This window comes from Myotis brandtii, unplaced genomic scaffold (assembly GCF_000412655.1).
Source record: "Myotis brandtii unplaced genomic scaffold, ASM41265v1 scaffold470, whole genome shotgun sequence".
NCBI classification, from domain to species: domain Eukaryota; kingdom Metazoa; phylum Chordata; class Mammalia; order Chiroptera; family Vespertilionidae; genus Myotis; species Myotis brandtii.
In genome coordinates, this window is record NW_005367953.1 from 2520965 (window position 1) to 2534677 (window position 13713).

The window sequence follows — 13713 nt, forward strand, 5'->3', positions numbered from 1 at the left end:
ACCTCACATTTTGTTACGATAATGAAATAGGCTTTGAGAGCAAGAAGCAGAAGGAGCATGATCAAGACTAAAGAGTGGAGGTGCTTTGAACATTAGCTACCTTGAGGCCATCAGATAAGCCATAAAATAATCAAAATAATTTTTTTAAATAAAAAAATAATACAAAATAAACTTAATCCATCAACCAAGGCAATTACTCTGCCGAATATGGTTCAAGAGCAGTGGTTACTGACTGACCTGGCCGATCTGATCCTTCAGATCCTCCAATTCTACCTCTAAACTTTTCTTGTCACCAAGCGCAGTAGCCAGGGCCGCATCTTTAGAATTCAGTGCTGCTTCATATTCTCGGAGCTTCATCTGGGCTCCATTAAGATCAGATTCTTTCTTAGCGTAACTGCAAGACAAGTGAAGAAGAGCAAGACATCAAATTCTACCCCTAACTTGAGGCCTTCTCCCGCCCTGCTTAGGGGGAAACTGGAAGAGGCAGTTTATCTAAAAGCTGCCATAACCTGCTAAAATCAGAGGAGCAATTCAGGAGCATTGTATCTCAAGTTCTGGGTGGATAACAGCTTTCCCTTTCAGGAATTTCCCTGACAGAAGTCCACGGGGACCAATGCACCAGAATCCTGGTTATCTCTGAGAAAGAACACATGTGTTCCTTGTTCCTTAAAAGGAATTACATGTTTCTGTAAGAAGACTCTTTTTTTACATATATTTCTTAATCTATTAGTCAAATCACAACTCAGTTCTTCTTGCATAAAGATGCAGTGAGGGGGAGGAATCAAAATAAAACAAAAACGGGAATTTCTTCTAACTTCTTATCGGCGATCGCATCTTACACCGTTGCTGTCAAACACACAGAGGGGCCTGCAGCCTGGAGGCAACGTCAATCGTGGTTCTGGGTTCTATTCCTACAGTCTTACCACTAAGTTCCCCAACTGCACCTTTCAGTTTCTCATTGTTAAAATATTGTGTGGATTCCACCCAATGGTATGATGGTAAATGTTTAATAACCAACTCTGGTGTGGTGGTGGGGGCGTCGGCATGTACTAGTAGGAGACATATATGCAGGCGTGTATATATGATTCTCAGACAGTTTTGAAAAAATAAATTATTTATTATTTTTAATACAATGAATATTATAAACCAAGATGAATAGGAGCTATAAATCAAGATATAAAATGAGATTAAACAAGTGAAAATAGAGTTATTATAAAAAGTAATTTTGTAACTTGGTATCATATAGAAACTCCATTGATATAAGAACCAACTGACCCCAAGCTTGCAAGCACTTTCCATTCCTTACATAGGAGGTGACTTTTAAGACTTCCCTAACTATAAATTAGGGTCTCTCTGATATTCTGAAGAAAAATTAATTATTTCAGCTTATATTATTAACTACCAAAAAAATTAGGTCTAAATTGAGGTTTCTTTTTCTTTTAAATATCACTTTTTACTAACTGGAGTTCTATATTATAAAATTAAGGTTCCTTTGGATATATTTTGTCAAATAATTACCTCTTAAAGAAAAGTATATTTTTATCCAAATAATTCTATTATTAATTAGAAATTAATATCAAAAATCTCAATATTTGCTCTTAATTAAAACTGTAATTGTAGATTATTTATACTACTAATGTTTGAGTGGGCTAAAAGAAAAGTTTAATAACTAATAGAAATTTTAAAAATCTGTAATATTAAAATAAAGTGCACATATCTGTCCAGAGGATAAGCAAATATAAAAAGATTTAATAGTATTCATGTCTTACTCATTTTGGTATCATAAAACTATATTCATAAAATCTCAGCAGTCATATCAGATTTTGCTTAAATCCTTTATTTTAAAAAAACCACAAGATGGCAACCTTTCACTGAAGATTTGTGAAAAAAAAATCAAGTTGTTTTTTTTTTAAAAAAATCCCATGTAGTCATTAATTTATAACAAAAAAGAATGCCTCGTTGCAACAATTGGTCCTAGCTGGGAACTCCACAGAACAGAATCAATGCTTGTGGAGGAGCTATTATTTTATCCCACTGTATAAATGACCAGAGCTGGGCAGGAATACATATTATAATGCATATGATTTTTTAAAATTTTTATGTATTCCACAATATTTACAAAAGCTACTGGCTCAAATTACTTAATTACAAAACACTCTACTGCACCACTGTCTAATATTTAAATCTCATATCATAATGTGGTACTTTGCAATGGCAGGGGAGTGAACCTGTGCTTCCCAGAAACCAAATAGCCCACCAAGGATACTGGACACACACAAACAGAACGACACATAATATCACTCCAACTTCACGGGCTACTTACTGTATGTTCTGTGTGCCTTACTTCATTGATTTAATGGATATAATTAATGTACATGGTTCCAGATCCAGAATGCTAAACCACAAGTGAAAGATACTGTGCAGCACCTTGTGGAGAACAGGAAATACAAGAAGCCAAAACAATGAAGAGAGTGCACCTAATGACTGGAGTACTTTTGTGGCTTCTTCCACAACAATCATGACCAGCTATGACAAGGAGTGGACTAAAGGGGATGAGTAGAATATGCTTTTGATATGTGATACCTCGAGCCACCCAAGGTACCAGCTGAAATGTGATGTCAAGTTCTTAGTTACTTATACTGCTGTTATTTTGTAAAAAATATACATTGTTCCACTAGATTCTTTCTTAAAGCTGTAACTCTGACATTACTGAACATATTAGGAAGATACAAATCAGAATTAGAAGTGTGCTTAAAATTGCAAATGAAAGCTAACCTTATATGCCCTGGCTCAAGGGGAAAGAGGAGGAGAGTTGGATACTACGGCTGCACATTTATTCTTGTACATTTATGTTACACTTATCATACAAGTCCGTACTTAACTACCTCAGGACACTGAGAACTCTCTGAGGGTTCTACATAGACAATGTATAAATAATGACTGTTTTGGTCATTGTTAAAGAAACTCCCCAAATAGTCTCCCCCAAAACCCATTCTGCCTTTTTTATGCTATGTAAAATATCATGTATTTTCCTAAAAAATAAATAACTGACACTTTTATAATCTCTAAAAGTTGCATTCCTAGATGTCCTCCCTATGGTCTGCCAATTTCCGAGGTTAGATGGATAATGAAAAAATTCCTAAGATCACACCTGATCAGAAGCCGTGAGTCAGTGAGTTTTATGGGCCACATAAGCTGCCAAAATACCAAGGCCCTGTAGCAAGTTAACATCTTGAACAAGTTAAAATCTTGTCAGTTTTCTAACTGCATTATTATTTTTCATTCATTAAAAGTGCTGCAGGAAGTCCTGACCTAACTGTCAGTACGTGATGTAAGTGCAGAAACCTGCAGAACTGACATCCTAAACCACACACAGGAATTGGCTGCAGCTCTCACCTAAGCAGAGGAGCAACTGACAATGCCCAGGAACAGAGAGCAACTTACACAGGAATCCGGGGGCTGGTGGGCATTCCTCTTTGACTATATTCCATAACTGGATTTGTTCAGTGTGACTGACCTGCCTAAGGTATTCCTCCCTCCAGATAAGGAGATCTTTCTGCGTTTTCACCTAAATTCAACATGTGCATCTAACACTAAAAATATGCACACTGAATATAAGTCAAAAAACATACCCATTTACTGTAGATGTTTACAGAAGAACCAATATTCCAACTGCAGACAGGAAGAGAGTTTTATAAAGTGCAGTTGACCATGGGAAAAATATCCTTGGGTGAGGATTAACAAAAATAAATAGAAGAAAAAAAATGTAGTTGAAACTCTATCCTAATTAAGAATGCCCTCCCAACCCTAGCTGGTTTGGCTCAGTGAATAGAGCATTGGCCTTCGGACTGAAGGGTCCCAGGTTCGATTCCGGTCAAGGGCACATGCCCCAGGGTTGTGGGCTCGATCCCCAGTTGGGGGCATGCAGGAGGCAGCTGATCAATGATTCTCTCTCATCATTGATGTTGCTATCTCTTTCTCCCTCTCCCTTCGCTCTGAAATCAATAAAAATATATTAAAAAAGAATGCCCTCCCAGGCCCAGCCAGCTTGGCTCAGTGGTTGAGCATTGACCTATGAGCCAGGAGGTCATAGGTTCGATTCTCAGTCAGTGCACATATCCAGGTTTGTGGGCTCGATCCCCAGTGGGGGTCATGCAGGAGGCAGCCAGCCGATCATTTCTCTCTCATTAATGTTTCTGTCTCTCTATCCCTGTCCCTTCCTTTATGAAATCAATAAAAATATTTTAAAAACAAAACCAAAACCCCACAGAGTTACATTAAGCAATTCCACTTAAGAGACTTAAATTATAAAAGATCTCTTAGTTGGCGGAATAATACCATACCTAGAAAGAGCTATATAAAGTTAGTTTCTGGCTATTAATTGCATTTCCATAAAATTTGCCAAAGATTATGATACTGCATATATAAAAAAAGTGGACGGGGCAATTATTTGTATTTAATAAATGCTTGCTCAATGAATATAATCTGTTGAAGATATCGGTGCTTAGGGAAAAATCCATCCAAGGTATAATATTGAGGTGATAGACTTAATCCTATAGCCTTTTAAAAAGCTATACATTCTAAATTTGAGGGATTTAAAAGCCAGACTTAGCAGAAACAGTTCTATTAAAATTGTTATTTTTAATCATATCCACAAAGATTTTTTTTTAAATCAATTTTAGAGAGAGGAAGGGAGAGAGAGTAACATCGATGTAATTGGTTGCTTTCTGTAGGCCCTGCCTGGGCATCAAACTCACCACCTGGGATTTTGCCCTGACCGGGAGTAGAGCCCATCACCCTATGGTGAACAGGGCAGGGCTCGAACCAGCTGAGCCGTAGCAGCCAGGGTGCGAACAAGGATTTTTAAATCCCTCAAAACAGACCAACTCTATATGGAGAACCAGGCCAATTAGACCGGCTGTTTGAGCTCTTGGCTCTAATTTACCTTACGGTTCTTCTGAACAGCTGTCTCATGGCAGCTGAACACCACTCAACACTAGTTGGTTATTCCAGTGCAGTGATGGCGAACCTTTTGAGCTCGGCGTGTCAGCATTTTGAAAAACCCTAACTTAACTCTGGTGCCGTGTCACATATAGAAATTTTTTGACATTTGCAACCATAGTAAAACAAAGATTTATATTTTTGATATTTATTTTATATATTTACATGCCATTTAACAAAGAAAAATCAACCAAATAAATGAGCTCGCGTGTCACCTCTGACACGCGTGTCATAGGTTCGCCATCAGGGGCCTAAACTGTCTCTCCAATCCCAGCCTCTCTTCAGAGCTCAAGAGATGTTCTACTCCAAATTGCCACTGACATCTCCACCTGGAAGTCCAACAAACAGCACTAACACCACTAACCCTGAGTAGGGTCCCCCAACCTGCTCCTTCCCCATCCATCTCTGTTAAAAGCAACACTATCTCCCCAGGCACCTAGTCATAGAAATAATCACCTTAGACTTTATTCTTCCTAAACCGACAAATCTACTTTCTGTCCTTTCCCACTGCCTGCCTCAGTTCAGGAGTCACCTCATTAACTCCCCAAGTGTCCTTACTAGTGTTTTTACCTCTACTCTTATTTCCCTCCACAGAATAGCCAGACTGATGTCACTCTTATGTCACCTAAAATTCTTGAGACACCATATTACCTAAAAGCCAACCATCTATATAAACACTATATATAGCTCTAGTTCAATGACCTATTTGCCATCCAGGACAACACCCTCTCCCAATGTTTTCCTTTAGATGTCAACTCCTACTTACCTCCCAACACTCAGCTCAGACATCACTACCTCCCCAATTCCCCTGAGATGTCTTTGAAACCTTTGCAAAGCTCCTGGCCGGCCTTGGGTGGTAGTCTCTGTCTCCCATAGCGCTATGTGGTTACTGCTAAGCACTTATTACACTGTATTAGTGTATCACATTTAAAGTATCACAATACTGTAGTATTTGTTGTCTACCTTCTACACTAGACTGGAAGCAACTTGATAACAGGGACTGAGCGTCCCAGCCCTCTATCCCCAGCATCTGGCTCCAGGCCTGGCACATAGCGCCTGTTTCACAAGTGTGTGCTTAATGTAAATGAAAAGAACGTTTCTATCGTGACTATTAAAGATTTACGTAGAGATTTTAATTTCTTTTAAAATTGTTCAAGCACAGAGTAAAGCAGGAGAGTAGCTTTTTAAGAAGGAAGGGAAAAGAGGTCTCTCAGTAATTCATCTTCACCCTTTCCCAATTAGCAAACAAAGCCCCGAGTTAGTTGAAACTATGCCTTCCATTACTACACTCTCCTGACATCCAAAATTACGATCCTAGGAGCTATGAACTATCAAATTAAAACACACACACACACACACACACACACACACACACACACACAGCCAGTACCATTTCCAAGTCACCGCCAAAGGGACCTGAAAAGTAACAATCTACGTAAGACAAGTCCCAAGAAGAGATAACAGTATCTGTGAGCCTGCTTCATGAAAGCTGGTAATTCGAATAATATCTGCAAAACAGCGCTGATGTAAGGATTAAATGAGGCAATACTGGTAAAAACCTTATCACAATGCTAGAAGACTGAACTAGAATCTATTTTAACTTCACCATTTATCTATCTGCTAAGTAATCCTATGCAAAAGACTTGACTTTAAGCCTCGTTTCCTCACTTACCACCAGGGTTATCATAAGGTTTAAGAGTGTTTATAAAGCATCTAGCATTGTACCTGGCAAGCACAATAAGCACAAAATAAATGTTGGCTCTTGTCCTGCATCTTACACAAGTATTTTAATCTCTCTAGGTTTCAATTTATATATTTACAAATGAATTGTTTAGATCAGATATACAAGACCCAACAGTACTAGTAAAAGTGCTGTAATTCTATGATCAATAAACCCAAAAGCACTGACAGCCAAAAGTTAAATTTAATAAGGCCCATTTAAATATATTAGCTAAAGAAAACCTCAGTTTTCATGTAGGCCTATACCAAAAATATTGGCAGAAACCTAAGATTATAACCTGAATTTTTATCTTTTTACTCCTTTATGCTAGCAACATGAGAATAATAAAAATGACCAAGAACCTTCAGAAATTAAAATTAAATTAATCCACTCGTCTGCTACTAGTGGCATCAAAAATTGGCAAAATTGTAATAACTTTATCTAGTGGTTAACATTTAACCAGTGAATTAGTTAACATTTAACCATTCAGTTAACCAGAGGAAAAATCCTAATATTGTCATGGCCCTCTGTGGCCTCTGAGAAATTGGGTAGCTGTACTTACCTGCAAAGCCTTAGTCACAGCAAACTGAAGTGGCCAATAAAGGTTAGTGATGAAATCTTCAACATATGTTCAGTAATGGTATTGCACATTTACTGTCTGACATGTAAAATGTTCACAGAATAGTGTTGATGAACACAGGTTACATACCCATACTTATTATCAACCCATTTTTTTGTTAATATGATACAGAAAAAAACTTTCAGGACTTATATTTCTGGGAGATAAAACTAAGGGCAAGTTTTATTTTCTTCTTGGTGTTTTATCCGTGTTTTGTAGTTTTCCATAATGAACATATAATTTTTATGTAATAAAAAAGTTAACTCTCAAAAACTACCGATATATAACAGCTAAAACTATTGCTTACTCCTTACCCCAATTATACAGATGAGGAAATAAAGGCTCAAAGAATTAAGTGCCTTTCCCAAGTCACCAAAAATAGGAAATTGCAACTTCAGGTAGTGCTTTTGTTTGATACTACCCCATCTCAGGCTACTGTGATGGACATTGTCCCAGTCATACTTGCTAGTAGCAAGTCACATGCACATGCATTCTTATTTATGAAAATACACAAATCCAAATTTCCCATCAGTAGTTTCCTTACTAATGTAGTAACAAATGCTGTTTTTTCCAAAGGAATACACTAAGTATGCTTGATCCTTCTACCTCAAAACTACCCTCCTCAAATCAATGATGCTTGTGGATGGAGGTAGAAAGTTTACAAATCTTCAGATCCACCTGTATCATGAAAAAACACAATCAACATTATACTTTATTCTCTTCGGAGGAAAAAAAAACTTTTATTTTCATAAGCTAAATTATATCTTTTAAAGCATCAATTGTTTTTAAAAATATGAACTACAAATCTTCAGATCCACATGTATCATGAAAAAATACAATCAACATTATCCTTTATTCTATTTGGAGGGAAAAAAAACTTTTATTTTCATAAGCATATCTTTTAAAGCATCAATTGTTTTTAAAAATATGAAATAATGCTATTATTATTAACAAAATTTGTGTACAATATGTCAAAGATTATTTTGAAAACATTGGCTTTCAAGCCTATCAACTGTGTTTCCTGGGACATCCTTTTTCAAGTCATTTTGTGTGTGTGGTGTGGGTATGTGTGTGTGTGTGTGTATGTGTGTTTAATGAAGGAACACAGTAAGCTGCTCAGCATCTCAAATGATCCTACTGCCTTCCTTCATTATATTAGATATATACCAATGAGCCCCCATCACCATTTTTCTAATTCAGTTATAATTTTCAAAAAGAGAAACCTACAGTTAATTTTGCAGTTTTTTAAGCTTTAATATCTACCATAAACCAAATGAGGAAAAAAAGAAAAGTTCTAGAGCCCTAGCCAGTTTGGCTCAGTGGATACCGCGTCGGTTTGTGGACTGAAGGGTCCTGGGTTCAATTCCAGTCAAGGGCATGTACTTCAATTGCAGGTTCCCCGGCCCTGGTCGGGGTGCATGCAGGAAGCAACCAACCAATGTGTCTCTCTCACATTGATGTTTCTCTCTGTCTCTTCCTCTCCCACTCCCTGTAAAAGTCAATGGAAAAATATCACAAAAAAAAAAAAAAAAAAAGAAAAAAGAAAGAAAAGAAAAGAAAAGAAAGGGAAAAAGAGAGAAAATATAAATTTTAAAAAGAAAAAAATAATAAAATACAAATTGACAATCTCTTTTATGCATTTTTAGAGTTCTAAAACTTAAATTTACATTAATGCACTTGGTAACAAAACCAGACCTGAATGAATGTGAGTCTATTTATAGATGTCTTTCTCCACTTACTGTGACTATTAATATCTTTCCCTGCAGAAATATCTGTTTCATGATGACGTGCTACCCTAGACCCCACTGGGGGTGTCATACACAGTATATGCATCATATTACCTTATTAAAATTGGACTTCTTTTTACTTCCAAAACACAACTAGCAGCAAGGGTTTGCATAAAAGATTATGGACCCTTATAACTGAAGGAAAAAGAAATGTATGCAGCCACAAAAATAGTTACTGAAATCAACACAATTTTCTTGTATCTCCTTTTCCTGCATATTTGGTTAATACTGAAATAAGTCAATCTTTCTTTACTTTTTTCTTTAAAGTGTTGACTGATGGCATACATCATCATTCTTGAAAACCCCAAAAAAAGCTTCCAATGAAATATAATTAAACTTGGACTGAATTGGAGTAGCTGTATCTTAGATCAGAGAGCTGTTGTCGGATGGATCTAAAGACCAGCTTCAGTGGAGGCTGTTGTCAAATTTTTTCCAGCAAGGCCAAATGTCTCCATGAATTCTTCTTTGAGGTATATTGTATACTGAGGAGCCCAAAGGGACTTAGTAATTTTGGAATCTATAATTCTCAAGACTGTTGACAATCTAAAACCACCAAAATGATAGACTCATTACAATACTCTGGCTCCAAATAAAAAGTTAAGTATAGAAAATTAATTTTTAAGCAAATAAAAAACCTAAATGGACCAAAGAGAAATAAGACATTTCTTTCTTTTCATCATACAAATTATACTTCAATTATTGCTCAAAATTAACTGATTTCCAAGATGATTTACTATGCACAGGTATTAGCCTCCCCACTTGAAAACCCCAATAAAACAGCAGTGAAGTATGTGATGCACCAAAGTGAGTAGGAAAGGAATCATTAGATGACATCTCAACAAATTTCTAGAATAAATGTAGATTCAAGTACCTATCACAGAACATGAACACAGGAACTACAGGGGATAGTGAGGCACACTTAAATAGAGGGATTAACTCATGGAACAGCTTTGCATGTGGTCCTGCTCAGCACCCCTTACCTTAACTGCAGGCCCTCCAACAAGTTGGCCAGCAACACACCCTATTCAATCAGAGAGATCCTAATTTGTTCTTCTATTCAGAAAATGCAGAGGAATTACCTGAATGATAACAGCAACCTATCCATGTGTTTCTCTCACATTGATATTTCTCTCTGTCTCTCCCTCTCTCTTCCACTCTCTCTAAAAATCAATGGAAAAATATCCTCAGGTGAGGATTAAAAAAGAAAGAAAGAAAAGTTACAACCACAGTGCATAATAAATTGAGATGATAAAGCCATTAAATTTGTGTATGGAATATAGAAAACATTCTGATTGATGGCAAGATATTGTACCAGAATGCATTGAGCCTATATGAAACTTTAGCAAGGGATCCCTTGAAAGGAGTGACCACACTCACATAACTTTCATTGCAGTGTGTTGTTAGAACTCTTCTATTTTATTATTAGCTATTGTTCTTGATCTCTTACTGTGCCTAACTAACTTATTGAACTTTATCATAAGTACATGTTTATAGGAAACAACTCAAAAAATATATATAAAGGGTTCAGCACTATCCACAGTTTTAGGCATCCAATGGAGGCTTTGGAACGTAGCCCCATCTTATAAGAGTATGCTACTGTACATCTAATCCTGACAATAGGAATATATGTACAGATTTAAGAAAACTATAATCCCAGGACATTACTCAGCATCTCAGATTATTTTCGACTGTCAAGCCCTCAGACAGGCCTTTCTTAACCACACTATTGCTTCACCCGCTTTATTTTTATTCCCCTAGCATCTGTTATTATCCAACATTAAATCACATGCATTATTTCACTGATTCTAATACACACATTCTTCCCACTTTAATCCCATTGAAACCAGCAAGCATCTCACAATCTACACATAGCATTTTACAACTAGTCAGCCAGATGGCAGTCTTGTTACTGGGTGAAAAACCTTCAAAGGATAGATACCCTCTGGAATTATTTAAAAAGCATCAGCATCAAAATGCCTCAGATTAAATGAAATGCAATATTTATTTTCTTACTGGGTTATCTCCCCTACTCTCAGAAACATAAGGGTAGTAACTTTTTGGTGTGTTTTTTTTTTTGTTTTGTTTCTTTTGGGGACTGGGTCAAGGAGTGTTATCTTTGTATCCTCCACTAACTTTTTTTTTTTTTAAATCTTTGTATCCTTCACACACAGAACAGTGGCTGGCATGTAATAGATATATAATCAGTGCTACATTTTAACATCTCTGAAACTAGGATGGATCCAACAGGATGGTTCCTACATAACTAGCCCTGATGTGTTTTTTTTTCTTAGTAGTACACATAACAATGGTGAGTCATACAATAGCATCTAAGATTTGAAGAAATTCATTAACAAAAAATTTATAGGAAAATGGAGACAGTAGTGTGAGTGAATGGACTCATTTTAAAACATGACTCTAAAGGTTGGTAAATACAAGAAACAGAAATATAAGCTTATGATTAAAAAAAAAGATTTTATTGATTTTTAGACAGAGAGGAAGGGAGAGGAGGAAAGAGAAACATCTATGTGAGAGTGAAACATTGATGTGAGTGAAACATTGATGGGCTGCCTCCTGCCCAGCTCCTTCCGGGAATCCAGCCCCAGGAAACCCGGCATGTGCCCTGACCAGGGAATCAAACTGGCAACACTTCAGTGCATGGATGATGCCCAACCAACTTAGCCACACAGGCCAGGGCAGCTTATGATTATTTTTTGAGTTATGGGACTAAATACTAAAAGAAATAGACACAAAAAGGGCCAAACATGATTGCCTCAGGGAAAGATACAAGAGACTATTTTAGTTTTTCAGTAAATCAGCCTGTATTTTTAAATATATATTATTTTTACCAAGTGCACATACCTTTTTATGAACCGTTCTTATGAATGTTTAGTAACGGGGAAGCACAGATTCACACCTACAAAATCAGTGACTGAGACAGTCATTCACACGGATACAGATAGAAAGATACCCAGGAGCAGAGTCAAAGTCAAAATCGATTTTCATTTGGCAAAATTTCAATTGGCAACGAAGATGGCGATCGTGGATTCTGGACTCAAATTTAACAAATTTCTAAAGCCTGACATCAACACTAAGTTGCTTAATGATGATAATTATGCCATTTTGCTCATCAGAAAGTCAAGGTAGGATCAGCAAAGGCTTGCAAGTTTACCCTTGTGCACTGGAATGAAAGTCAGACCCCTTAGGTCAGTGGTTCTCAACTTTCCTAATGCCTCGACCCTTTAATACAGTTCCTCATGTTGTGGTGACCCCCAACCATAAAATTATTTTCGTTGCTACTTCATAACTGTAATTTTGCTACTGTTATGAATCGTAATGTAAATATCTGATATGTAGGATGTATTTTCATTGTTACAAATTGAACATAATTAAAGCATAGTGATTAATCACAAAAATATGTAATTATATATGTGTTTTCCGATGGTCTTAGGCGACCCCTGTGAAAGGGTCGTTCGACCCCCAAAGGGGTCGCGACCCACAGGTTGAGAACCGCTGCCTTAGGTGGAATAACTACAAGCTCTCCCTCGCCACAACACTCCACATTTACACAACACCTTTGACCTGCCCTGGCCTGTCATCACTATGACAGACGCGGGGAATGAGCATGGTCTTCCACCATTACCAGAAAGACCGACCGACCATTATTTTACGGGGATGCAAAAACTAGGGAAGGGGCTGCTGCCTTGGGGGGGGGGGGGGGGGGGGGGGGGGGGGGGGGGGTAATAGGTACACGGATCGGAGAATGGAGGCCACGACATGCAAAACCCCAGCTTGCGGTCCCGCGCTCGGAAGCACCTAAGGGCCCCGCCTGTCTCCGCAGAAAGGACATCCTTCCCGGGTGAAAGCTAACGAGCTAGAAAACCCAACCGGCCCTGCGCCGGCAGTGGCGCGCAGCTCAGACCCCGCCCCTCCTCCCTCTCTCAAGGCAGGCGCAGAAAGATCACAAAATGTCACAGGGCCCAGACTGAGCGCGCCAAGGCAGGACCCACCCCCGGGAGACCGGGACATTTAAGGCTTGTCCCTCCCCTTCCTCCCTCCGCCCAGCTCAAAACTCATTCATTCTTAAGGCGGGCGGCAAATCCTCGCGGACTAGCCACCTCGGCTCTGCAAGCCCACTAGACGCTTTGTCTCGCGCCCCGCCGGAACCTGGGGCGCGCATTGGAGCGCGCGCCCGGGCGTCACCTCCCCGCACCTAGGAGGGCACATTGCCCGGGCCAGCTCGGAATCCAGGATCAGGAAATGTGCATGCAGTCCCACCCACCATCGCTACAATTCATGCCCCCTCCGCCACCCCTGCGCCCACTAAGAAACACTAGATTCTTTCTCCTTCCCGGAGATGGAGACCCTACCCCTACGGAAGGGCGTGGGCGCGCTGGGCCTCGATCTCCCTCTCCGGGGTTCTCGAGGCCCCCGCGGGCTGCGCCCCCAGCCCCTGCGCGTGCTAACGCGGCGGCCAAGCGAGTACTCACTTGAGAAGCAGTTGGTCGTGCTCGGCCTTGAACTTGCCCAGCTCTATCTGCAGCCTGGCGCGCTCGCGGGCAGTGTCGTCCAGCGCGCGCCGCGCATCT

The 13713-nt window shown here is 38.9% G+C and overlaps 1 protein-coding gene across 1 annotated transcript in view; it reads right to left on the reverse strand.

Moving 5' to 3' along the window:
* The window catches only part of LMNB1 (lamin B1), a gene marked incomplete at its 5' end in the record, with an annotated part of 37465 nt that extends 23753 nt beyond the window's left edge, over positions 1-13712 (reverse strand). Inside the window, 2 exons of the mRNA XM_005875859.2 lie at positions 238-394; positions 13615-13712. Coding sequence (XP_005875921.1) covers positions 238-394; positions 13615-13712 — 255 coding nt within the window. The remainder of the gene's footprint in view (positions 1-237; positions 395-13614) is intronic.
* Position 13713: the final 1 nt, after the last annotated feature.